Source organism: Melanerpes formicivorus, unplaced genomic scaffold, assembly GCF_026170545.1.
Source record: "Melanerpes formicivorus ecotype bairdi unplaced genomic scaffold, bMelFor1.0.p_v2 SCAF_3, whole genome shotgun sequence".
NCBI lineage: Eukaryota > Metazoa > Chordata > Aves > Piciformes > Picidae > Melanerpes > Melanerpes formicivorus.
In genome coordinates this window covers 35,587,922-35,614,335 of record NW_027142355.1, presented here as the reverse complement: position 1 = coordinate 35,614,335, position 26,414 = coordinate 35,587,922, and the positions used below count along the sequence as shown (strand labels likewise).

Here is a 26,414-nt window from a genome sequence, read left to right as displayed (position 1 = left end):
GCATGCTACTGAGGGAAGGTGTTCTTAGGCTTTCATCACTAGCTTTGCCTCTTCCTGGTCGTGCTTCTCCACTTGCAGCAGCTCTCCCACAGATCCCATAATCAAGCCAAGCCAGGTGCATGTCAATTAATTTTAGAGAACCCCTTGTATCATTTGATAGACTTTTCTGTTCTTGTCAAATCCCACTTTTCTAGGGAGACTTCGTAAGCTTTGACCATTGAATTAACTGGAGGATTGTTTTCCAGATCTAACGCGATGTCTTTTAAATTTATCTGCCCCTTACAAACACCCTGTGGCTCCATCTCCGTGCATGGAGAGTTCTGATGCACTCAACGGGCCTCCAGCCTGGGCGCTGAGAAGCTGCCGGGCGGAATCGGGGGGGATTTGCGCCGGAGGGTCTCAGCCCATGCCGGCCGGGGAGCGATGCCCTGCCTTGGGTGAGGAGCGGGGCGGAGCAGCGGACATTCACCGGCGCGGGGCCGCGAGCTCCCCGGGAGGCGAGGGGCGGGCTTGGGGGCAGGCGATGCGCTCCTCCCCCGGGGCACCGATGGCTCCGTCCCGCTGCCACGGAAGCCACCGGGAGCGCGTCGAGAGAAAGTGGCATTTGGTCCGGCGCTGCGCGGTGGGGGTGGCCAGGAGGGCGGAGGCAGGAGGGGGATAAAAACCCCGACGCTGCTCTGACCGGGAGTCTCCTGCCGCTCTTCCCTACTGGCCTCCGGTAAGGAGCTCCGCGCTATCCCCGGGGGGGAGCGGGCCAGCACTGCCTGTGCCCGCAGGGGAGCGCAGCGGAGCTACTGCCGCGCTACTGCCGCGCTCTCGGGGGCCCTCAACTTCCCCGCGGCGGCGGAGCGGAGCATGCGGGGCCGCGGCTTGCGGCGTGGCCGGCATCGCGTTTCCCGGACATGAAGCGACCACCGGGAGCTCCAGGTAACGCTGCCCGGCGGTGTGGCGGAGCAGACGTGCCTCTGGTAGCCGGGGTATGGCGGGCGGGCAGAGTCCGAGGGGTGGGAGCTGGGTCTGAGAGGGGCTGCCAGACCCGGAGGCGAAGGCAGTCCAGCGGCGGCTGGGGGATACCCGGTCCCTGCCAACGCCGCTGAACGGAGCGGCTGTGGCCAAGCTTGCCCGGGAAGGGCCGTTAGAGACTTCTCGGTGCATGGGTGGGCGAAGCGAGGACGGCGCGATGCCACTGGGTGCCCCCGCTCCGATGCCGGCTTAACCCACCCGACTGCCAGGCTGGCCGAAACTTTGCCTATCGCTGACCTCCGATAAGGAGTCAAGGGGCTGCAGCGTGCAGTCCCTATCATAAGGCTGGCGGGAGCCCCCTGCCATCGTAGGCAAGAAGGTTTCTCTGAAGTTTCGCCCATCAGAGAAGCCTTCGGAGGCGGTGAGGATCCTACGCTGGGCAACTAACTTTCGCAAGATCTCGCATTGCTTGGAGACTGGTTACTGATATTGTGGCAGGCACTGCCTCTTATAATTGCATTTTTGTCTTTATTATTTTCTAATCTCCTTAGCAACTGAAGTAATTTGCAAGGTTTAAGCTAGAGTGCAGCTTGATACACGATGTAACGTGGCAAAAAAGAAGCATTGTTTTGTTTTTTTCATTGATGCGTATTTCCCTTGTACTCTCTCAAAAGGGATAAGATCTTCAGAGTGTTGACTTCATGTAGCTGGCACTGATGATGATTAGGCCAGTTCAGGCTCTGGTATGTCACCCAGCTGCTCACCTGTGTCTCAGTTTTCTTTAAACTAAATGAGTTATCATGGGTACAAAAATAAATAAATGGATAAATAATTATTCCGAGAAATTCAGTCTTTACTAAGGGGTAAGTGGGAGAAGAGGGTTTTAGCTCACAAAGGATACTGGGACAAATTAATCTCCAATCTCAATATTAGTAATATTGCTAATTCAGCACTATTGAGGTCTAGCCAGGTGCTGGCCAGAGGGACCACTCCATTTGTGAGACTGACCTCAGGATCAGCTTGTGAAAAGGTGATGTAAAGCCATTTTTTTCATCACTGTTAGGTCCTGCATCAAGCACAGCTTAGCCCACTTCAGGGATTTAGTCCAGTATATCAAGACATCACCCAGATGTAGCTCACCAAGTCTTTGCTGTTTGAGCCATCATGTCACTAAATCTCATGGATTACAATGCTTGGGTAATCCAAATCTGTTCACTCAGAAATGCTGAGCACAGTTGTCAGGCGGATTTGATGCAGGAAGTGCCTTCCCCACTCAGGACTGTTGAAAGCAGACTGAAGCCTCGAGACTGGATTGAGGTGGCCACTACAGGGATATTTCCTCCAACAGCATCCCATGTACACACACACAAGGAATGGCCATTTATGAAGACCTTCCATATAAATCTAAAATTTTAAAGTATTAATGATGTAAAATGCCACTGGTCTGTCTGTAATTGATGGCTCTATGATGTACTAAAACAGAATTCATAAAGTTAGCATTAAAAGCATGAATAATTGTACTTGCATACTGTTGTTGTTGTAGAACAATAAACCCCCATTCTAACAGTTACATTTTCTTCCAAATTCGAGATTAAAGCTTTGCCAAATACTACGAGGGGAAACAAAAAGGCAAAATAAGAAGAAAAACAAACAATAAAACACAAACCTGCTGCAAGGAAACATTGTTAAAACTTCAGCCATCACTGTTTCATTTCATGTATTGTCATATTTAACTAATACAGCCCTGATTCATCTGATATGTAGACTGGCAAGAGAGGGAGAGTAAATATGAAGGTACTGGAAATCAGTAGGGAGGTGCATGAGTGTCTTGTGGGCTGGTGAACCTTAGGGACAGAGAAGTCAAAGGAGACAATCACAGGAGATATGATACAAGGGAAAGCTAGGAGATGCAGAAATGGTGTGGATCTCCAGGAGAATGGATTGAGATCTTTAATATTTTCTAGTGTTTGAGCTCTGTAGGGGCTCAAGAGTATTCTTGCAGTAGTACAGTGGGGTTGTGTGAAATAGTTGCATTTTTATGGTGCAGAAAGTGCCAGCCTGATGCGGGACCACTTGCATCACCAATATACAGAAGAGAAAACCAGTGTAGAAATCATTGATGTAGCATTAATGGGAGACAGAGCCCAAATAAAGTAGAAATGAGTGTTTAGGACTTGTTCTGATCTTGCAATGATAACTAATGGTGAGGATGTTAATGGTTGCCTGGCATTCTCCTTAAGCACCTCTAAGTGCTCATTACTTAAAAAATAACCCAAGCAATAAACCAACAAAAAAAACCCAAACAAATCAACAACCACACATTGAAAAGATCAAAACCAAGACCCAAATCATCAGCTTCTCTGGGAGTTGATGTGTTGTAGTCAGTTGAACTGTTCCTGACAACAAAGGATATTTCCTGTGATAGGAGGATATGCTCTGAGTTTCCTCCCAAACAGTTAAGAATGTGCAGCATTACTGCACAGATGATTGATCTGGGGGACTACCATGATTTTTGGCAGTGAACTTAACATACTGCACTTCAACAACACAAAGGAATTATTTCTTTAAAAAGAATTCAAGTACAAAACTCCCAACCATGCCTTTCACTTTGCTATAAATCAAAAATCTATTTACCCAGCTCATTCAAAAATAATGGTGCAGTACTTGGCCAGTCTCTTGGCACATGTTTGCTGACAGTATTCATAGCAGTATCTTTCTTGAGAATATAGGTAATCTTGAAGTTTGTAAAATAGTATTTTTGTAGGGCCTGAAGTAATATTACTGGAAGGAAACAAAATGGCACATTTGACTATAAGGCTGGTTACAGGCTTTGTTCTTCCTTACCACTTAAGAGATGCAGAGCATCCTGTGTAATTTACGCATACGTTTTTGGGAGTACAGGTTGAAGAGCAAGTTGCAACTCAACAGGCCTACTCTCCAGAAGGGTAAAGAACCTGCTGGGAATGTAGGCTCTGCTCTGTGAGTTGAGCATGGCAAGGAAGGTTTCTGTTTGTCAAGATACTCTCTAAACAGTCTTGTGTGTCCCGTAGGATGTTTATGATGTCTATAATTTGGATTGGCCTTCCCAGGCAAGCGAGTTCTTTGAAACGGTTTACATTTGGCAATTTCAATGAGCTTTGGAAATGGACAACTCGGTTTTCACCCTTGCAAACTCTTAAATCAAAAGTAATAGGCTGATTTATGTCAGCTCCTGATCTGCCCTTGGGATTTGGTTGCAAATTAGCTCAGATTTTGTGGTGAGACAGTTGTAGGTATGGACAGAGACAAGCATGTAGGCTATCTGGTGTATTACACTAGGTAAACTTCCCAAAACTGAGCACTGACCTAATGTGTCCCATCTGAAATATCTCCAGGACTGCAGTTATATTTGACATAGAACCTGATTTTTGAAAGTGCATTATGCAAGTGCAGTTACATTAAAAATTAGGCTGTATAGGTTTCAGAATTAAACATTTTAATGTTAGCAGGAAAGGCAACCTATCAGCTTGCTTCCTGTTTTGTGGGTGTTTTATAATTCAGTATTCACATACATGGGTTTGTAGTACACAGATTTCAGATACTCTGTTTCATGCAATATACGAACTGAAGGAGCAGTTATTCTTTTCTCAGCTGTTAGTGCATTTCCATTGTGCCATATGTACTGCCTGCCATATAAATCCACAGTGAGGTACAGAATTATTTTTTCCTGTCTGTTTCTATATTGTTTCATAGCTCTCATCTTCTAAAAGAACTGTTTTCTATTATTTGTTCCCAGAGACTAGCCAACTGGCAAAACCGACTAAGTTAGGTGCTTAAGTCTCATTAAAAAGAAATGAAAATGCATTCCTCTGGGTTCCTAACTTCTCACTGAAAAGCCTGTGCAGTTAAGTAATTCAGTAGGATCTATAAGCCTTGAAGACCTCATGAATCCTGATACTAAGCTCTCATTCAAAACAATCCTTTTATTTTTGTGATGTTTCTATAGTTAAGATCACGTTGCTATACCATTTTATAAAGAGGGAAGCAAAGAGAAACCCTTACAGTCAAAAGTGCCAGCTAGACTCATAGCATTTTGGCTCTCACCTCAGCACTTCTTCAGGTCAATTCTTTCCAAACCTAATACAGAGGTTCCATATTTTCTAAGTATCAAGCTGGTGACTCCAATATGTGTGCTATTTTCTGACAGTCACCTAGTCACAAAATTTGTCTGATCTCACAGGAATTCTGTGGCAGAGGTTAGGGTATGCTCCAGTTCTCATCTGAGCTCTTGATATAATCACCCTTTCCCCTGTTCTTCCTTAGAACTTGTGCACAGGATAAGGGATGGTTTAGGGGCTAAAACCACCACCACCAACAACAAAAAAACACAACAAACAATTAAGCAATTGTGTAAATGTATGTAAAATCTAAAATGGCACAGAAAACCTTAATTCTGACATTTTAATTTGTGAGTGCCTGACTTGGCAGTTTGCCATTCTCTTAATACAGTTTTTGGGAATGTAAACCTTCAAAGCCAATGTATATAAATAAATTATTGTGAAAGGTGAAGTCTCTCATCCCACTGCCATCATTTCTTCTTTTAATGGGTCATTAGAAGGTTCAGCTCTTTAGATTCATAGCACATCCTCTACCACTTGACTTAAGAGTAGATTTGTCAGCAGAAGACAGCAGCCTGCCAGATTGGCAGAGGGCGAGAGGAGGGGAATAGGGAACTGAGGGGGAGTGGAAATTAGTATATTCCACATATATTAGTTAATTGCATAGATAATCTTAGATTCATAAGTAGCAGATGCAAAATCTCCAGAGAAGTGTGTTCTAAGGTTCACCTCCTGAAATTCTTGCCTCTCTTCTGTTTAACTCTCTTCTTGCCCTTTATACCATCCCCATCTGCTTTTCCAGTCTTAACTGACTTCTGCATCCTCAAACTGTCTCCTCCTCAGTTGCCTCATCAGTAACGACGACGATATGCCATTAGCATTCTGCTCTTCTGATTTTGCCCTTCCCTCCCTATGCATCTCTTATCTTCCTGTTCCCTTTCTCTCATCTTTGCCTGCTTCTGTGCCCTGCTGTCCTCCACTGTTTACTCTTGATTTTAAGGTGTTGTGCTCAAGAGTCACTCTTTAATCATCCACCTTGCCTCATTAGAGAATACTACTTTTCCTTTTATTCTGCTTCTTTCTATCCAAGGTTGCTTCTTTCTATCCGAGGTTGCTTCTTTCTCTTTCTCCCCTCTGCCTACAGGCAGTTTCCCAGCTTCTGGCTGTAGCTGCTATCAGCAATGCAGAGCAGACATTGCTGAGTTTGCCCTTTTCAGACGCTGTACCAATGGGTGGGTGAGATTGGAGAAATGAGTATGAGGTTAATATGTGGGAGCTGAATGCTGTGTTTGAGCTGTGAAGGGGTGGGGATAATCAGTGCATATGGATTCAACTGGGAATTTACTGACAAACTCTTAAACAGGTATCCAGGGAGAGCAAGAGTCAACAGAAATGTTAATTACCCAGCTAAGTATGTGTACACTTTGTTACAGGATGGCAAAAAAGCATATCCCTTGGCACGAATCACTACCCTGCCAAATGCTACGTCCCTGCTTCAAACCATAGTGACACTAAAATACTGTCAGAAAAGACAGTTTATTCTTACTATTTAAGTAAGAGCAAAAAAACCCATTTTTACCTTGACTAAGTTTTGAGAAGTGGCTGACTCATTCTTACTGAAAGTTACCAAAATTTGCACCTGAGGTAGACACCAAGCATAGAAGATTTCCTCCTCAACGGTTATTTTGGCAAAGGCAGAAGGAGGAGAAAACCAAAGTGTTCCAATTAGACATACTGAATAACTTTCAAAATAGGCTGTTGCTACCTGAAGTATGGTTACTGAATTAAAAAAAAAAAACAAAATAGTAAAAAAATTAAAAAGGGGAAGGGGGGGAAATTGCTTGTGTGACATTTAAAGCTAAGTAGTTTGAGAAAATTCTTTGCTTGGAAATGTGTGACATTTTCTGATTTGGAAGAAACACATGTTGCAACTGCTCCCCACTAGACAAGAAAATAGCATTTTTGGATAAGCCTTTTTCTTTCATATACCAGGCATTTTCTGTCTGGGTTGGTAGGGGATGTTGTGAACCAGTCGTGCTCCACAGAGTATTCCCTGGTTTTTTTATGAGCTGCCAGAAGTTACATTCCTTGGCCTGAATGATAGAGGCCTGAATGATAGTCCATTCCTTGGCCTGAAGAATAGTAGCATTGTTTTTTTAAGAGAAAAAAAAATACCATAGCTGTAGCAAGAATATGCAAAAGAAGAGGTTTGTGCTTATGTAAAACCAATACTAAGCTTACATCACTTAAGAACAACTGGGACTTCTTATTAACCATATATGAAACATTCAGCATTAGTTGCCTGTATTTTTCAAAAGGCATGAGTGAGAAATGAGGCAGGGTATGAATCGTAAATGTTAACGTGCTTGTACCTCTGTATCCCTCTCTTGACAGTGATTAGTGCAGAGCTAACTGCACATATAATCTGTGGCAAGGAGCACTGGAAGACAGCTAAGAGACAGTGACAATGTCTTTAAACTGGCGGACAATTCCTGCTCAAGTTGGAGTTTTTAAAGTGAACTGCAAAGGACTGGCATGCCTCTTGCTCTTCACAGTGAGTGTTTGTGGCAGTGCCCCAGGGATGTGTCCAACAGCCTGTATCTGTGCCAGTGATATTGTAAGCTGCACCAATAAGAATCTCTCTCGAGTACCAGGAAATCTTTATAAATATATGAAAAGGCTGGACCTGAGTTATAACCGAATTGGGGGTTTGGAGCCTGAATGGGTCCCAGTGCTGTTTGAGAATCTGAACACTTTAATAATCAATCATAACAGCATTAGCAGCATTATCACTGGAAGCTTTTCCACCATCCCAAATCTGAAGTACCTAGACTTGTCATCCAACAGCCTGAAAACACTGGGCAGCCCTGTTTTTCAGGAACTAAGGGCACTGGAGGTTCTTCTGCTGTACAACAATCAGATAACACAGATAGACTCTTCTGCCTTTGGAGGATTGTACAAGTTACAGAAACTGTACTTAAGCTATAACTTGATCTCGCATTTCCCGCTGGACTTGTACACTGGAAAATATAAACTGACAGACCTTGTGTTGCTGGACATTTCCTTTAATCACATTCAGTTGATGCCTATTCAGCGCCTGAGTTCGGTGCCAGCCAGACATCTTAGTGGAATTTATCTTCACGGCAACCCATTTTACTGTGACTGTGTGCTGTACTCCATGCTGATCTTCTGGTATCAAAGGCACTTCAGCTCCGTGGTGGACTTCAAAAATGAGTATACTTGTTTGTTGCGCTCAGACCCAAAAGGTTACAATAAACTGCCTCTACTGCTTGACAACTTTTTGAATTGCTCTGAAAGCACTGTCAACAGCTCTTTCCAAGCCTTTGGGTTCATTCAGGATGCACAGGTTGGTGACAGGCTGATTGTTCATTGTGACAGCAGAATCAGCGATGCAGGCACGCACTTTGTTTGGGTTAGTCCAGACAACAGATTGCTGGAGCCAGACAGGGAGACTGACAACTTCAAGGTGTTTCGTAATGGCAGCCTGGAGATAACAGATGCCCAGCTAGAGGACTCAGGGCTGTACTCCTGCATCGCAATAAACAAGAAAAGACTATTAAATGAAACCATAGAGGTTAGAATAAATGTTAGCAATTTCACAGTGAACAGGTCCCACGCTCAAGAAGCATTTAATACAGCTTTTACAACCCTTGCTGCCTGTGTAGCCAGTATTATTTTAGTACTGCTGTATCTTTATCTGACCCCTTGTCCATGCCAATGTAAGGCAAAGAGGAGGAAGAGGAAGCAGAACCAAAGCAGTGCCCACTCATCCATACTGAATTCCACACCACCACAAGAGCTGCCAGCTGATGAGAAGAAAGCTAGCACTGTTAAACGGGTGGTTTTTCTGGAGCCTGTGCACGAACCAAAACAGGGCCAGAATGGGAAAGTAAAACTGTTCCCTAATGACAATATCATTGCTGAGAGTATCTTAAAAACTACTCGAACAAAATCCGACTCCGATTCCGTCAACTCTGTGTTCTCGGACACACCTTTCATGCCATCAACCTAGATTGCTGCTTGTGTTTGTATCGTGCAGTTATATTTCTGAATACCTCCTTTGCTTGTAGCAATCATCAGGAAAAATAAAAAGAGATAAAATGTTTTAAAAAAAGAGTATCTATTGTCAGTCCTTGAACTGTGTCTCCTCTCTCCGAGAGTGCAGGGCCATCTTGTTCAGGAAAAGCAAACTGTGGCGTTAATGTGAATGTTTTCAGTTCAGGCCTAGACTTGGATTTTACTCTTTGTGCATGTTTAGAGGTGTTCTCAGTGCATACAACTGACTCTTCAGACGCAGAGGCTCATCCCTACGCTCTCAGTTCTTCTGAGAGCTCAGCTTCTCTGCAAACTCAGATGACTACTGAGAAAATTATCCAGGCTTCTGGCAATTTCTTTCACAGGCTCATAAAATCTTTACTGTAAAATCACCAGGGAAAAAGAAGAAAATAGAAAAAAACTAATGAGTTTTCTTGGACTGATAAGAACAAAAATATTAGCTTTGCCTCCAAGATGTCTTAACAGCACTGGATAAATGTTTGTGGCCCTCAGCTGAGAGTGTGTTTGTGAAAAATCACTTTGAAAACTTTTTGAAAACTTTAAACAGAGGGCACTGTATTAATTTTATTCAAAATGTAGTCATGATATTACTCATTCACAGAATGGCAGGGGCTGGAAGGGACCTTGAGAGATCTTCTAGTCCAAGCTGCCTGCCAGAGCAGGATCACCTATACCAGGGCACATAGGAACTCATCCAGGCAGGTCTTGAGTACCTCCAGAGAGGGAGACTCGTGGGAAGTAAAATGATTGCACTTGTTTATAAACATTGACACATAATGAAAGCAAGTAAAAGTTAACACATTTCCTTTGAAGTTGCCTTAGTCAAGGAATGAAAGTTGTCTGTCATGAAGACTCAAGCTAATCAACAGTAACTCATTAAGATATGATAAGTGGATTGATTGTAATCTGTTGTCTTAACTCCACTACTGACTGTACACTTGACATCACATGTGACAAACAAGTCTGCCACCATCACCAGGGTACCTGCTTCATCTTAACAGGGGGTAGCTTCTCTTCAGAGGTCACTTCATGAAATAAGAGGAATATTTCAAATAGTCCTTTCGGTGGCATGTGGTTTCAGTAGCCTTACAAAATTTGTTGCATAAAGATTTTTCTGAAATGAGAAAATACAGTATTTGGACAAAAATACATGCATTGTGAATTCAGTAAGAACATCTTTTCTCTAGACAGCCCTTGTCTTGCACATACTGCTTCCTTCCTTGCCCAAATGTATCACTGTCAAAGTTTATTAACCGGGTAAGACTGATCTGGACTGGTTGTGCAACATAGGTTGCATGAACTGTTAATGTAATGAGCATCCTGTTCTATTTGCTATTTTGTTCTTCTGTTTTATTTGCCTTTATTTTATTTTTCTCCTTTTTTAAGCTTACTTACATAGCCACTGGGCTGGACTTTGCTAGTCTTCCTCACATTGATTAGGACCTACTTGAGAGGAGTTTTGCAACTTAACCAAAGAAGAGCAGTTGCAATCTGTCTGTCTCGTTCTGTCTATGGGGAACATACTGAAAGGGTAAAGGATAAAAAACATCAGAATCATAGTTTCATAGTTTCATTCAGGGTTGGAAGGGACCACAAGGATCATCTAGTTCCAACCCCCCTGCCATGGGCAGGGACACCCCACACTAGATCAGGCTGGACAGAGCCTCATCCAGCCTGGTCTTAAACACCCCCAGGGATGGGGCCTCGACCACCTCCCTGGACAACCCATTCCAGGGTCTCACCACTCTCATGGTGAAGAACCTCCTCCTCACATCTAGCCTGAATCTTCCCACCTCCAGCTTCATTCCATTCCCCCTAGTTCTATTACTACCTGAGATCCTGAGAAGTCCTTCCCCAGCCTTCCTGTAGGCCCCCTTCAGATACTGGAAGGCCACAATTAGGTCACCTCGAAGCCTTCTCTTCTGCAGACTGAACAGCCCCAACTCCTTCAGTCTGTCCTCATAGGAGAGGTGCTCCAGCCCTCTGATCATCCTTGTGGCCCTTCTCTGGACCCGTTCCAGCACCTCCACATCCCTCTTGGAATAGGGGCTCCAGAACTGGACACAGTACTCCAGGTGGGGTCTCACCAGGGCTGAGTAGAGGGGGAGGATCACCTCCCTCGACCTGCTAGCCACACTTCTCCTGATGCAGCCCAGGATCTGATTGGCCTTCTGGGCTGCAAGTGCACACTGAGAGCTCATGTTGAGCTTCTCATCCACCAGCACCCCCAAGTCTCTCTCCTCAGGGCTACTTTCCAGCCACTCACTGCCCAGCCTGGATTTGTGCCTGGGATTGCCTCGACCCAGATGCAGGACCCTGCACTTGCTCTTCTTGAACTTCATGAGGTTGGCTTGTGCCCACCTCTCCAGCCTGTCAAGGTCCCTCTGGATGGCCTCCCTTCCCTGCAGCGTGTCTGCTGCACCATACATGGTATGGCAAGTGCAGTTTAGTTTTGAGAAGCTTACTGTAACAGCCACTTGCTATTTTTGTGATTTCTTTCATTGTGCTAAAGCTTGTATCTGGCTGAGCAAAAGCTGTCAGTAATTAATTTGCTTTAGAGAGATCCTAATTTAGCTAATTGTCTGAAAGCAAGCTATCTGGAAAACAGATTAGATCAGGAAACAGTGTTGTTGTGACATGCACAAAGTATGTGAAATCAGAAAATTGCTGGAGATTTTAATTCACATATTCAGAGAAATGGAAGATGGAAATTCTCTTTTCTAGACAGAGGATGTTAAGTGTTTAGGAGATGAAGATCACAGTATCACAGTATCGCCAAGGTTGGAAGAGACCTCGAGGATCATCAAGTCCAAGCTGTCACCACAGACCCATGACTTGACCATGGCACCAAGTGCCACGTCCAGTCTCCTCTTGAACACCTCAAGGGATGGTGACTCCACCACCTCCCTGGGCAGCCCATTCCAATGACTAATGACTCTCTCGGTGAAGAACATTCTCCTCACCTCGAGCCTAAACTTCCCCTGGCGCAGCCTCAGACTGCGTCCCCTTGTTCTGGTGCTGGTTGCCTGGCAGAAGAGACCAACCCCTTCCTGGCTACAACCACCCTTCAGGTAGTTGTAGGGTGATGATGACCAGGTGTTTGAGTCTTTTATTTCTACATTTGTCTTTGTGAATTTAAAAATGGCTTCTGCTGTCAGACAAGTTCGTGTTCTTTCATAAAGCTCTTTCCCTCTTTTGTCTGTACACATGGATTAAACTAAAATCCATATGTTTACATACAAGGTATGATGGAAAAATGGTGACTGTGTTTGCTAAAATTGGTGACCCGCTGTCAACGAGGCAAAGGCTTGACACTGTCTCCTCTTCAAAGATGTGTAGTGGATGGGTTTTCTCCAAGTTGTGCAAGGGGATGATCAGTGAGCCAAAGAGCTGAAATAGTGGGGAGTCAGAATGGGAAATGGAGAGGTAAATGGAAATCCCCATGGAAAGTTGTGCAGGTCCATTACAAAAATATGGGCAGATATTAGACTCTGTTGTCACATGTGAGGCTAATTGGCCAAGATTTTGGTGTTTACAAGAGATATTCAGGGCTGAATAAGAAAATGAGCTGCTGTTGTTGCAGCTAGGAGGCAGATGTACATATCTCTTTAGCAGCTAAGGCTGAGCTGGTGCACCCTGCTGCTGGTCAGAGTGCAAGGCAGTGACACTGTGTACTGATTTTAACATGCATTTTAAATCTGCATAGTAGTCCCAAATGAAAAAAAAAAGAGTTAGAGATCCTACAGCCTTCCTTCTGCAGGGCTGGTCTCCTGCAGCAAGAGTGGGATCAGATTAATGCTGCCAGGTGACTTGAGAAGCTGAGAGTTGATCTAAGCAGCAGATACTTACTGTGACTATAAACTTGCTGTGTTTTGCTGACTGGTTCAAAGTGCTGCTATAACTGTGAATATGAAGAAGGTGCTAAAACTATAGTTTTTGCAAGAGCCACTGTCTTACTTCTTGCTTCTTTATATTATGATAGCATTGTCAGTTCAGTAGGTGCAGCTTTAATAAAGGTTTTTTAAAGTCTTTATTGAAAAGTTGTCATATAGCAACAACATCATAAATCTACAAGCCCAGTCCCCTTCTTGGATGGCTGTGGAAAACCAGTGCAGTTCAGCTGTTGCTCTCTTCCCATGCAATGCATGCCCCCATGGGGCCTGTGAGCAGGGAACCAGCACTGCTGCCCAGCTCCACAGGCATACAGAACCGTGGGCAGGAAGGGCTATGTAGATGCCACGCCAATAGCTCCAGTGTGGTCTGCTCTCTTAGCAAGTCATCACTGGCAGACCTATTCTACTGTTGTGTGGTCCTGGTTTTCCCATTGCTGTTTCCAGCAACCAGCAAAGAGCTGAATGGTCTTTTTAATAGAGGGGCATCTCAGTTCTGCAAGTTGTTGACTAGTCTGGCACCACAGCTACACTCTTGAAATGGGTTTGCAGTAAGTCAGGGGTACCAGCTCATTGGCAAGGAATCTATGTTTGGGCATGGAGTCACCTGCTGCCTCTGAAAGATGCCTGGAATGAGATATTCCCCATGCAACTCAGATAATCCCAGGTGAATTTTGCTCTCCCCTGTCTTTTCTACAGTGCCTGAGGCCATGCCACTCCAGGTCACAGGCAGGGCTGAATACTGTGTCTTTTTGTGGGATTCTTTTGAACCTAAATCCTCCAGCACTTCTATGGTCATGAGCAGCTTTTCTCTTACTCAAGCACTTACTGCATCAGTTCCAGCTGCTTCACAAATGAAAAATAAGCTGCAGACAGCTCTGGGAGGCTGTGTCCTTGCCTCTGTGTGTTTCCAGTACTGCACATACCTGCAAGGCATAAGCTTTTGTGAAGTCTATTGGAAACCAGTGGTGCAAGGCCAGCATGAAACCTCTCAGGCCACTCCTGTGTAGCAACAGCAACTGCACAAATAATTGTTCCGGTATTGTAGTGGCAAGTGAGAGTGAAGGCTGCTAGTCATCTCTCTGCAGTATCTGACTGTGACTACCTCACTAACAATGAGGACATACAATGCCTGTCCCTCAAACATGATTGGCAGCTGCCAGCCGAGCTAGAAACTAAGGGTGAACTGAAGTGCTTTCCTGATACCAGCCCTTAATCTGGTTGTGACAGCCCAACATCACATCCTACCCCACCTATGAGGAAAGACGGAGGAAGTTTGGGCTATTGAGTCTGGAGAAGAGAAGGCTCCAAGGGGACTTTATTGTGCCCTTCCAGTATCTTAAGGGGGCCTGCAAGAAAGCTGGGGAGGGACTTGTTAGAGTGTCAGGTAGTGATAGGACTAGGGGGAATGGAACAAAAATAGTAATGGGTAGATTCAGATTGGATGTTAGGAAGAAGTTCTTCATCATGAGGGTGGTGAGACCCAGGTTGCCCAGGGAGGTGGTAGAAGCCCCATCCCTGGAGGTTAAGGTCAGGCTGGATGTGGCTCTAGTATGAGGTGTGCCCATGGCAGAGGGTTTGGAATTAGATGATCCTTGGGGTCCCTTCCAACCCTGACAACTGTATGTTCGCCTCCCACTTGTTAGGCAAATAGTGTTGTGAGTTAGTAATGTGACTTCTTAGCACTGCTTCTTCAAAAAGTCTGATTAGTGAGGACTGCTAATGCCTGTATCAAAGGACTAGTGGGTTATATAGCTCATTTTTTTGGAAAAAGCAAAACCTAAGGTCAAGTTGTGATTAAAGCATAAACTTTCATTTAGGATAGCACTACTGCTATTTCTGAGTGCTTTTATATCTTGAGTGTAGCACATTTCTAATAGCCTTTTATGTCTCTGAACTGAGTGAGAACAATCCAGCCTTTATGTGCCAAAGCACGTTATTGTGGGCATCTCTAAAGTAACGCAGAAGTGACAGTCCCCTGGGGACTGCAGCTCCTGGGTGCTGCACTCACTTCATTTCTCTTCATCCAGACTAAGCCATCACCATTAGGCCAGAGCAGGTGCAGGAACCATCTCCAGCCTCTTCTTTCACAGTTCTCTGTATAAAGACTAGTTTCCTGAAGATAGTTTCTGGATGTATTGCAGGCTTGCTCAAGGGATCATTTTTAACTGATTAATTAAAGCAGCTAATTCCAATGGCTTCTAAATTAATAGTTCTTTGAGAAGATAGGATACATGTTTTCTTTAGAGATTGAGCTATATAGATTTTATTTGCTTCCTTTTTGCCTCTTCTGGTAAACAATACTTGAATCACTATAGAGAGAGGAGGAGTGTGCATATTTAAGTTGTTTATTGGGTTCTTTCCCCTGGGTTTCTCTTATCTCATTCCAACTGCAGGGCTCAGATGTGCATAAGAGTAGAAATTTGAGAATGAGAGGAATAAGGGCAAGAAATAATTTTGGCCAAAGCTCACTTGATATTTTAAAAGAAGGTTGATATCTGAGCTCTTGTTGTCAGTGGGTACATGATAAAAAACTTACAAATTCAACACTTATTGCCTAAATACAGAGTTCATGTGTATTTTGGAGAGCCTGGGTATTAAGAGTTCTGAGAGTAATGAAAATGATCCATACAAAACCAAAGCCTAAGAGTTTTAACATTCAGTTTTGAATAAGAGAGATCCACAACTTGCTGAAGAGATCACATCATAGGTAAAAGGTCTGTATCTCCCTTACTTAACAGAAAGCTCTAATTTTAATATTGAAGAACTGAGGAGATGTAGTGGAAGAAAATGTTTTTCTTGTGAGTTACTGTTTTATGCTCTGATTATATTAGATAGATTTTAATTTCCTTTGCAGAATAACTTGATTAACTGGAAAAATACCTTCTCATTTAGCTCTCCTAATGAAGTTTACTTTTAGTAGGAGAGGAGAAAGGGAGTCAAGAATGATACAATCATTTTAGTGACACATAAATATCAGGAAAAGTTAGTTGTGGCTTCAAGTCTTTTCATTGATCAATGAAAAGAGATCATCCAGGCATAGACCTCTAGGTTGTTTGAATTTAAATGAAATTTTCTGTCTCATTTGGCTAATTCAAGGTGGTATATTTTAAGCTTTATATTTTTTTAAAAACAAGACTACTGATACCAGAAGTTGCATCAACCACTATGCTTAGGAAACCATTAGTAATGTGAAACTCTGTTAGCATAAAGCAGCTGTGGTGTACACAGAGGCTATCCAGTCTATATGATGACAATCCAGGATCAACTAAGTATTTCCTTTGCAAGCTAGAGCCAAATTACATCACACAGACCTTTCCTAGGCAAACAGGATGATGTTTTCTTATGTGATAGAATGGTTTGGGTTGGAAAGAACCTCAAAGATAATCTAGTTCTAAAACCCCTGCCATGGGCAGGGACACCTTCCACTAGACCGGGTTGTTAAAGGCTTCATCCAATCTGGCCTTGAACACTTCCAGAAAAGGGGTATCCACGACCTTGTGGGCAACCTGTTCTGGTGTCTCATCACCTTCACTTTCTTCCTTATAGCCAGTCTAAATCTACCTTCTTCCAGCTAAAATCTATTATTACCCTCATCACTACAAGCCCATGCAGAAAGTTTCTTTCCAGCTCTCCTAGAGGCCCCCTTAAGGTGCTGGAAGACCACTGTAAGGTCTCCCCAGAGCCTTCTCTCCAGACTAAACAGCCCCAACTCTTGCAGCCTGTCCCCACAGAGGAGGTGCTCCAGCCCTCTGATCATTTTTGTGGCCCTCCTCTGAAACTGCTCCTATGTCCTTGTGTTGAGGACCCCAGAACTGGACACAGTACTCCAGGTGGGTCTCATGAGAGCAGAGCAGAGGGGGAGAACCACCTCACTCATCCTTACTGTATCTCAGTATCACAGTATCACCAAGGTTGGAAGAGACCTCAAAGATCATAAAGTCCAACCTGTCACCCAAGACCTCATGCCTACTAGACCATGGCACCAAGTGCCATGTCCAATCCCCTCTTGAACACCTCCAGGGACGGCGACTCCACCACCTCCCTGGGCAGCACATTCCAATGACGAATGAAGAACTTTCTCCTCGCCTTGAGTCTAAACCTCCCCTGGTGCAGCTTGAGACTGTGTCCTCTTGTTCTGGTGCTGGTTGCTAGAGAGAAGAGACCAACCCCTTCCTGGCCACAACCACCTTTCAGGTAGTTGTAGAGGGCAATGAGGTCACCCCTGAGCCTCCTCTTCTCCAGGCTAAACAATCCCAGCTCCCTCAGCCTCTCCTCATAGGGCTTGTGCTCAAGGCCTCTCCCCAGCCTTGTTGCCTTTCTCTAGACACATGCAAGTGTCTTGATGTCCTTCCTAAACTGAGGGGCCCAGAACTGGGCACAGTACTCAAGGTTACTGCTCACACTTCTTTTGATGATGCAGCCCAGGATACAGTTGGCCTTCTAGGCTGCAAGCACACATTGCTGGCTCATGGTAAGTTTTTCATCAAGCAACACCCCCAAGTCCTTCTCCTCAAGACTGCTTTCAAGTCATTCTCTGCCCAGCCTGTATTTGTACTTGGGATTACTCTGGCCCAGGTGCAGGACCTTGCACTTGGCCTTCACAAGGGGTTGTATTTCCCCTCTTCCAGTCACCAGGAACTTTACCAGACTGCTACAACCTTTCAAATACGATGGATAGTGGCTTCATCTGTTGTTCCCTCTGGACCAATAGGTGTATATCATTGGACTCCACGTAGTGCACCTTCAGCATCTCTAGATGAACTTGAACTTGATCTTCAATTATAGTGGGCAGATCGTCCTTTTCCCAGTCCCTGACTTTTCATTCTGGAGCTTGGGCAGTGTAACTAGAACCCTTACTGGTGAAGGCTGAGGCAAAGTACTGATTGAGCATCTCAGCCTTCTCTGTATGCCTTATGACTAGGTCTCCATTTTCCTTCTGGAGAAGCCCCACATCTTCTCGAGCCTTCCTTTTGTCATTGATGTAGCTGAAGAAATTCTTGCTTCCCTTTATGGCCCTAGCCAAAGTTGATTCTATCTGTGCTTTTGCTTTCCTAACATGATCCCTGTGGTGGGTTGAAAATTCCCCCAACATAAAATTGCCAGACCAGCTCAGTTGGAAGTGAATGAAGCTGTATTTATAAGCAAAACTACAATACAGAAATGAAATGTGATGAATATTTACAAAATACACAATATTTACACACATACGCAATTTACAAACAGCAGAAGAACCCCCTGGACAAAGAAGGGAGCTTCCCCTTCCCTGCTCCCTCCCCTACCCCCCTGTACACAGGATAAGAGAAAGAGAAGAGAGTTGCTTTTAGTTACTTAACCACAAGAAGAACTCATTCAAGGTCATCAAAGCCAGCAGAAGCCAGACGTTAGTATCTGCTAGAGCGAGGAAGCTGAAAAGCAATTTAGTCTACACAAACCAACTTTGTTAGTAGTCTACCCAATGAGAGCATTTAGAATTTATCATTCTTTTCCCTTTTACACCCAATGGCAGTTTGTTTACATTCTATCACTTTTTGTTCATGATCTGTGGAAAATTTTCGAGGTACGGCCTAAAACTGCCACAATCCCTGGTTGATAGACAACTTCGCTGTAATCCTCCCATGTAGCCCATGCTTACTTCCACTCTCTTTAGACTCTATTTTTTTGCCCTCATTCATCCATGCTGGTCTCTTGGCATTCTTGCTTGCCACCTTCTTTCTTTGGATGCACTGCTCTGGGCTTGGAAGACATGGTCTTTGAATACTGACCAGCTTTCTTGGGCCTCTCTTTCTTCCAGTGCTTTATCCCATGACATTCTGCCAAGCAGATCCCTGAAGAGGATGAAGTCTGCCCTCTTGAGCACCCTCTTTGTTGCCCTGAGAATCAAAACTACCATTTCATGGTCACTCAATAAACAAACTCAAGTGAGATTTTCATTTAACCCTTACCACAGATCATCTTTTGAATTCACTGTCTATATTTGCACTTTTGAACTATGCATGAAGCATCATAGGCTGCTATGACATATACCCCTGACAGGGATGTCAGGAAAGAGCAAGAACAGGGGAAGGAAATGTTTCCTTGAGAGCATATTGCCTATTTTTCTCCTCAAGAGTTAATGGCCCTGAAACAAAAATGTTCACCAGGACCAAACAAACCTTAGACACTCTCTCCAGAGGTGATGGAGGCTCTGATTTCTGCTCCTTCCAAAGAGCACAGAGCCTCAGCAAGTGCAACTGGTCCCCTTTCCGTAAGACAAAATGTTCTTTCACAGAAACGAAAAGATTTCTGGCACTTTCCCTGGTAGCTGAGGTGCTGTCAGCAATAATATACCACAAAATAAATTAGCTCTGATAAGCACTGCTGTTGCCTGGAGCAGTTCAATTAGCCTTTTGCACTTGGAGCAGAGGGTTTTATAGCACTAGATAGAGCATCAGACCAGGCTACATCTGACTTTTCTCCTCTTTGCTCTTTTTACCTGGCACAAGAGTCACTGAAAACCACTGGGTTTGCTATATTTTTTTTTACCTGAGCATTTAGAATAAACAAACCCCTGAGTTTTCACCAGACAGTCCACTTGTTTCCTAAATGTCGGTGGAAGGGAAACAAACCTTTCCTCCACAGTTCAGTGTCAGAAACAAGATGCTTTCTGATCTAAGTCATGGAAGGAACAGTATTGGTATGGTGTTACTACTGCTACTAACAGACTCAGATATATTATTCAAGGCTGGATCCTGCTGCAGGAGATGTTTTGCAAAAGAGCAGAGAGTATATTTGCTTCCCTGACCCTGTTCTTTAAAGCAGAAATTAATATACTTGAGCTATTACCTGAAATAATTTCAACCACTATTTTTAAAACTTAACATTCATGAGGGCAAGCAAATGACATCTGTAATTGCAATCCAATCAGCAATATTGTCATTTGGGGATGACAAGAGCTGTCCCTTGATTTTATCTCCTCTCCTTCCCCTTTCCCCCCCCCCCCCCCCCCCGCATACTAAAAAGAGAGTTGATCTATTTTTCAATGCGTCACCCCTTCCCTGTTTATTTTCAAGCATGGGTAAGCACTGCATGAAATTTAAGCTAAATGATCATCTTGCAGTGAGTGGTCTGTGATCCATATGTTCTGGAGAGATAAGCTGCTTTGTTGAATATGCTGTATATCCTGTATATCATTTCACATTTAAAACAAAATATATATAATATTTAGACATGCTGCTATGATCGTTGCTACATTTGTGGGATATCATTTTCTTAAAATGTCCTCCCCATTACAGAAGGGAGGGAAAAAAAAAGAAAGGCACAGTAAAATGTCAGAAATCGTTGCATTTACTAAAAGCAGTCATTTTTGTCCTTTAGTGCCATAATGGTTTTGTCTTTTAGCAGTTCCGCCTCTTAATTCACAACTAAGATAGAATCAGTCTGGGTTTCTACAGCACCTGCTGCCTATCAGTTGTGAAAACAGGTTTCTTCCCTTCACCTAGCAAGGAAAACACTTTCTTTTTGTGAACAACAATACTCTACCCCACAAAAACTGTCATAAAATTTGATCCTAGATGGAGCCTGTGTCTGTTTGAGAAATCTTACAGGTGTCTGAAAGCTACCTCCTTGTCATTTATTCCCCAAGAATTTTATTACAAGGTTATCAGTGCAGCTGTTGGCATTATCATTTTGTGTTAAAGGAAATGAATTCTTCTTTGTGCTTCATCTGCAAAAACCGCAGTTGCAAAGTGCTGTTTGCTGTATTCAGACTGCTCGTGATGAATTCCCAACTCAATCATGTGCCTGCCATCTTGTGTAAGTGCCTGAGAGCGATAAGAACGCACATGTCCAGCTCTCCAGCATAGCCAGAGCCTGCTGCTTTTATATTCAGCAGGAAGTCGTTGGGAAGCACATCAGAAGAATCAACCATGTTCTGTACTTGGTACATTTGTGGTGATTTATAATTGCTTTGTAATAAACAAATGCAATAGAAGGAAGTTTTAATATATATTATCACAATGCACAAAAAGGGTACGAAGTTAGCCTGTCAGTACTGTGCCATTTTCATATTCTTCAGAAGGATGAGTAAATCTCTCCCTATCCACTATGTGCAATAGTACCAAATTAGGCCAATATTCTGTGGGAATAACTCAGAGTAATGGCTGTATTTTTCTTCACCATGAGGGTGGTGAGACACTGGAACAGGTTGCCCAGGGAACTGGTTGAAGCCCCATCCTTGGAGGTTTATAAAGCCAGGATGGATGTGGCTCTGAGCAACCTCACCCAGTGTTAGGTGTCCCTGCTCATGGCAGGGAGGTTGGAACTAGATGATCCTTGAGGTCCCTTACAACCCTAACAATTCTATGATTTCCTGTAGCTCTCTGACAGATCTTGCTCAGTAACCCCTAACTTGCAAAATTTGTCTTCATCTGCTACAAAGAATCAGAGACCACAGGAGTTTTCACTACTGGTGCAGGGATGTCCCCTGGCTGCATTATGCAGGATGCATTTCATAGTGATGACATACGTGAGAGGGCCCCTTTTTCTTATCAAAATGCTGTTCAAAAGGCAGCTTAAGGTCTGGAGCTCAGAGGTGATGCTGTTTCCTTGTCGCCCAGAGGTGAAGAGCTGCTCATGTGGAGAGCACAGGCTGCAATTTGCTAAAAATAGAAATGTCGCAGAGGGAAACTTTTGCCAGGAGGAAAATGCTACCCTTTGAGTTAAAGGTGAGAAAACAACATGCAGGAGTTAAATGGCAAAACTGAACTGGTAGGGACTCAGGAATCTGAAAATATATTAAACCTTCATACTGTCTTAATGATGTCTTCCTCTGTAAAGAGCTGTTGTCTCAATAATACAGGTGCACATCATCCATCCCAGAAATGAGAAGACCTTACCACAGGCATAAAGAAGGTATGTTCTGGTTATCTTCAATTGTCATCATCTCCTCAGTTTAGTTTGCTCACAGGTGCTCACAGTGGTTAAACATTAGTAATATGAATCCATGATCTGTAAGGGTGGCACAGGACTGGTGACCTGGGTATTTCCTGCAGATTTTGTGCTTTTGAGTAGATTTTTTTAATCTCCAAATCATCACTTGTATAAATAAATAACTTTCAGGAGAGAAGCTGAAATCTTGTCATTGAAGTAGGAGTGTTTTTCCTTTACAGGAAATCAAGTAACTGACTTAATTGTGCCCTAAAGACAGAATGTAATATTTTCTTCTTCAAAGATAGATTCACTAAAGAGTGTGCATTGCAACAGAGTATGTGTGCTGCTGTCAGCTTTGCCAATTAAAATTGCACCCTTGTAGCGGAAGAAGAGCTGACACAGAAACAGGGGGAAATGCATGTATGGTTTTGGAGACTAAATATAAAAGATGAGGATTGCTCTATGCAGCTGCCTAAACAGCCAGTGTAGGAATTCATGTTCTCATGGAGGCCAGAAGAAACACAGCTACTCTGGCTGCTAACTGCTCCCAAACAGACCAAATGCAGTTGTCACCAGAATGGAGGGATTACACAAATTTCAAGTATTCCAATACACTGATATAAAAAGAAGTGGGATTAGCCTTATCTTTCTGATAAGGAATGTTTCTCTTTCCCAAAGCTTGTGAAAGGAATTTGACCAGACTCCTAGGACTTGAAAAAAAAGTCTCATGTATGTGTAGGAAGCTGTAAGCTGCAAGTTGCAATTTATGACTACTGATAAGCACTGCAGAAACACTGTGTAATGGTACATTGGTAATGCCTACTTTAAAATCTGACTCTGAGCATAGTTGTGGAGCTTGAGTCATCAATAGCTGCAGAACATTTTGATTTCTTGTGACAGGAAGTATTACAGTAGCCCATATTATATTAGGATCTTTTCACACCAGAGATGCTGTTGGAATATCTTTCTACAGCACAGTAAGCATGCATTGTACTTCAAGGACAAAATACTTTAAAGATGGGTATACAATATACAATGTGTTTTAAAATATATGATGACATTACTTGCTATAACCATAACATTTTCACACAAGTACTGCCAGACTGGTTGAAGAAGAGTATTTTCCTCTAGAGGATGGTTTAGAGTTTCAGAAAGCCTTTCTCTCTGCACTGACCACACAGGAGAATTAGGGAGACTAATGTCATTGAACATACATGAGAACAGAATCAGAATCATTTTGGTTGGGAAAGACTTTTAAGATTATTGAGTCCAACCATTATCTAACTTCACCACTTCTGGTGCTCAACCACATCCCTTAGCACCACATCTATGCCTGTTTCAAACACCTCCAAAGATCATGATTCAACTGCCTCACTGGGGAGGCTTGCTCCAGTGTTTGATGACCCTTTCAAGGAAGAGTCTTCTTCTAATATCCAACCTAAACCTCCCCTGGTGCAACTTGAGGCCATTTCCTCCTGTCCTATCATTTGTTACTAGGGAGAAGAAATCAACACCCACCTCACTACAACCTTTTGTCAGGTAGTTGTAAAGAGTGAGAAGGTCTTCCCTCAGCCTCCTCCAGACTAAATACCTCCAGTCTGTCAGCTGCTCCTCGTAAGATCTCTTCTCCAGACCCTTCACCAACTTTGTTGTCCATCTCTGGACACACTCTAGCACCTGGATGTCCTTCTTGTAGTGAGGGCCCTACAACTGAGCACAGTACTCAATTTATGGCCTCACCAGTCCTGAGTACCGGGAGACAATCACTTCCCTGGTCCTGTTTGTCACAATATTCCTCATATAGGCCAGGATCCAGTTGGCCTTCTTGGCCACCTAAGCATGCTGCTGACTCTTGTTTAGCCAGGTGTTGATCAATAACCCCAGGTTTTCTCTGCTGGGCAGCTTTCCAACCACTCTTCCCCAACCCTGTAGCACTGCAGCCATAATGCTGTCATAATGGACCATTTAAGCCCAGGGCTCTGAATACATTTACAAGACCATACTCTCAGCAGTGGCAAGTGCTTCTCTGTAACGTCCATGAAGAGAGGTTCTCCATAAACTGACATAACAAAGGCAATCCTTGAATTCAATCTGTGTGCTGTAGTAGCCAGAGAGGAGCCTTGCTGATCAGTGAAGACTGGATGCCAGCTGACCTTTCCAGGCTGCCAGAAATGCTGATTTTGGCTGTAAGGATTCAAAGCCTCTTGTCGCTGAGAAAGAGCTGTCATCACTGACTGCTCCATGGAGCAGTGTTGGCATATTAGTGACATTAATCTGCTGACACAACTTGAGTTCAGGCTTTGCTTTCTGCCAGCTCTACTTCCTTCTGTAAGCAATAATAGCAGAACCTGAAAGTTTTGAGGACTTTGGGTTATTGCATTTTTATCATCTTGTTTTTATTTAGATTCTACACAAATCCATAATCATAAGGCAGACTTAACTGCACTGCACCTAGGCAACTTCTTTTTCCATTATCTCCTCTTCTCTGGGCATTGCTTGTGGCCAGGCTGAGGTTGTGATGTGCACCCAGTAAGAGGTCCAGGGCAGGTCCAAGGAGGATTCAGGAGGTCCAAGGAGACCTTTTTACTCCTGAGGAGTCCTTGCAAAGGTGAACATCCAGGTAAGGCCTAACAACATAGGGCAAAACACTCTTGAGCTATGCCAAAGTCTAAAAGTGTCTTGGTATTCAAAGCAGGGTTTCTTGAATGTTTCAAAAATCCTCTGAGAGTGTCAGTAATCTTTCCATGAAGAATATAAGTAAATAGATTGTCTGTGACCAATTTTATTTTTGACAGAGCCACTGCAGTTTTCCATCATTTCCAATTTAAGAATGACAGTAACAAACCCCTCCAATTTAGTTGCCCACAAACCAGCAATCATCAGTGAGGCTGTTAAAGCAAAAGAGAATTGAGCTAAATTTTAGAAAGTGCAGTGAGGGAAGCCTTGAGATCAGCAAAAAGAAGCATGACCTGAGTCTCCAAAGTAGGTAATCTAAGGGACAAATACATCAGGAAAGGCTGGAACTGGTGACAGGAATTCCATCAAATGCACAATGATAAACCTTACAAGAGAGAACTTAAAAAATTAGGAGCAAAGTAGTGCATTCACAACTGCACCAATACCTTCCTAAAATCCTAAAAGTCAATGAAGTCATCCCAAAAGTTAAAAATAAGGAACATAATTAGATAGGAGTTCTGAATTAATTGAGAAAGTTCATATGGTGATGTTGTTAGCATAAAGACAGCAAAAATATGCATGTTACAATAAGCACTTGAGAAGCAAAAGGGCAAAGGTCATTGCTTAACAGGCAGTGCACGACGTACTGAATTGTTCAGGATCTTCACACAAAGAGATTAATTTCTGATCAGATACTTAACCACATTACATTTAATGTGAAAATAGGAACATAGCCAGGATAGGAAGAAATTAAGTTAAAAAATGTCTGGATAAGCTAAGCGTAACTGAAACCATCAGGGCCTGGTGACATTCACCGTTGCTTGTTTAAAGGAATAGGAAGCAATCTCTGTCACATTCACTGTTCCCTTTGAAAACTCACAGAACAAGGACAGATACCAGATAATGCCAGAAAGGCAAATACAATATCTACCTTTAAAAAAAAGTCAATAGGGAATTATAGATTATTCTGTGCTACCCCGATTCCTGGCATGATTCTAGAACAAGAGGTTAGATAAACAATTTATAGGGGCCTGGAACACACCAAGATGGTAAAAAACAGCTGACAGATTTGACAAGGACAAATTGTATTGACCCTGTTTACTGGAGACAGGTTAGGGGGCCTTGTCTGGACAACAGAAATGGCCTTTCAGCCACCTGGGCAGCAAAACAATGGGAAAGACTATTGACTGATGCTGTTGCATCTCTTTTTTTGCTAGAGGACCTTTAAAACTAAGTTAGGTACAAATTTTCTGGGAATGGAGTAGAAATCTTCAATCATTCTTCATTGTAAGATGTTGGGCTAGAGGAGCTGTAAGATGTTTTCCAGCCCTGTAGGTAGGGACAGTTTGTTTAAGTATCCCTAGCCTTGCCTCATGATTTCTGTTACATGTTTCCTGCCCTGGATGCAGGTTACTGAAGATTGTCTAGGATTACATGCAAACATTCTTTGCAAAGTGTCTTGAAACTGAAGTGGATCCTGTGAGCTTCATTTTCTGTTTGGAGTTTTAGCAGAAAACAAGCAGCCTTTTTTCCCCAGAAGTTGGCTTTGATTTGCTCCTTGGGTTCACATAAATGGTACTTCTGAAATCTGCCTTATGCCAGCCGTACCTCTGAAATATGTCAGACATGAGGTGATGAGTTAATGAGTTGAGGGACAAACTGTGGTCACTATATTGTAGAAATGAATGCAATTTTGTCTTGAAACCGCCTTGGACTGAACACTGATGTGTTGGGGAAATCTTGGCCCATACTACTATTTGTAAATCAGCTCCACAAACTCTGTCATTTGGGTTAATTTTAA

General features: G+C 43.3%; 1 protein-coding gene and 1 long non-coding RNA gene across 5 annotated transcripts in view; one reads left to right on the top strand and one right to left on the bottom strand.

The window, feature by feature from the left end:
* Nucleotides 1-564: 564 nt before the first annotated feature.
* Nucleotides 565-10,677, top strand: AMIGO2 (adhesion molecule with Ig like domain 2). Of its 2 annotated transcripts, none has more exons than XM_068170369.1 (2): nt 565-927; nt 7,455-10,677. In XM_068170369.1, the coding sequence occupies exon 2, from the start codon at nt 7,528-7,530 to the stop codon at nt 9,091-9,093; it is 1,566 nt and encodes a 521-aa protein (XP_068026470.1). In that variant the 5' UTR covers nt 565-927; nt 7,455-7,527; the 3' UTR covers nt 9,094-10,677. The 2 variants fall into 2 exon arrangements, with proteins under 2 accessions (XP_068026470.1, XP_068026471.1); XM_068170370.1 differs by lacking the exon at nt 565-927 and adding an exon at nt 953-977.
* Nucleotides 8,522-26,414, bottom strand: part of LOC137459403 (uncharacterized) — a 148,003-nt gene continuing 130,110 nt past the window's right edge. Inside the window, exons 5-6 of one of the 3 annotated variants that reach the window (XR_010992310.1) lie at nt 10,122-10,251; nt 8,536-8,609 (exon numbers count right to left, since the gene is read on the bottom strand). This is a non-coding gene — a long non-coding RNA (uncharacterized lncRNA). Of the gene's footprint in view, nt 8,610-10,121; nt 10,252-26,414 lie in introns of all 3 variants that reach the window. The other 2 variants (XR_010992304.1, XR_010992298.1) reach the window with 2 other exon arrangements.

Excerpts from the sequence above, each read along its gene's own strand:
- AMIGO2 (XM_068170369.1), top strand. The coding sequence starts at position 7,528 with ATGTCTTTAAACTGGCGGACAATTCCTGCTCAAGTTGGAGTTTTTAAA.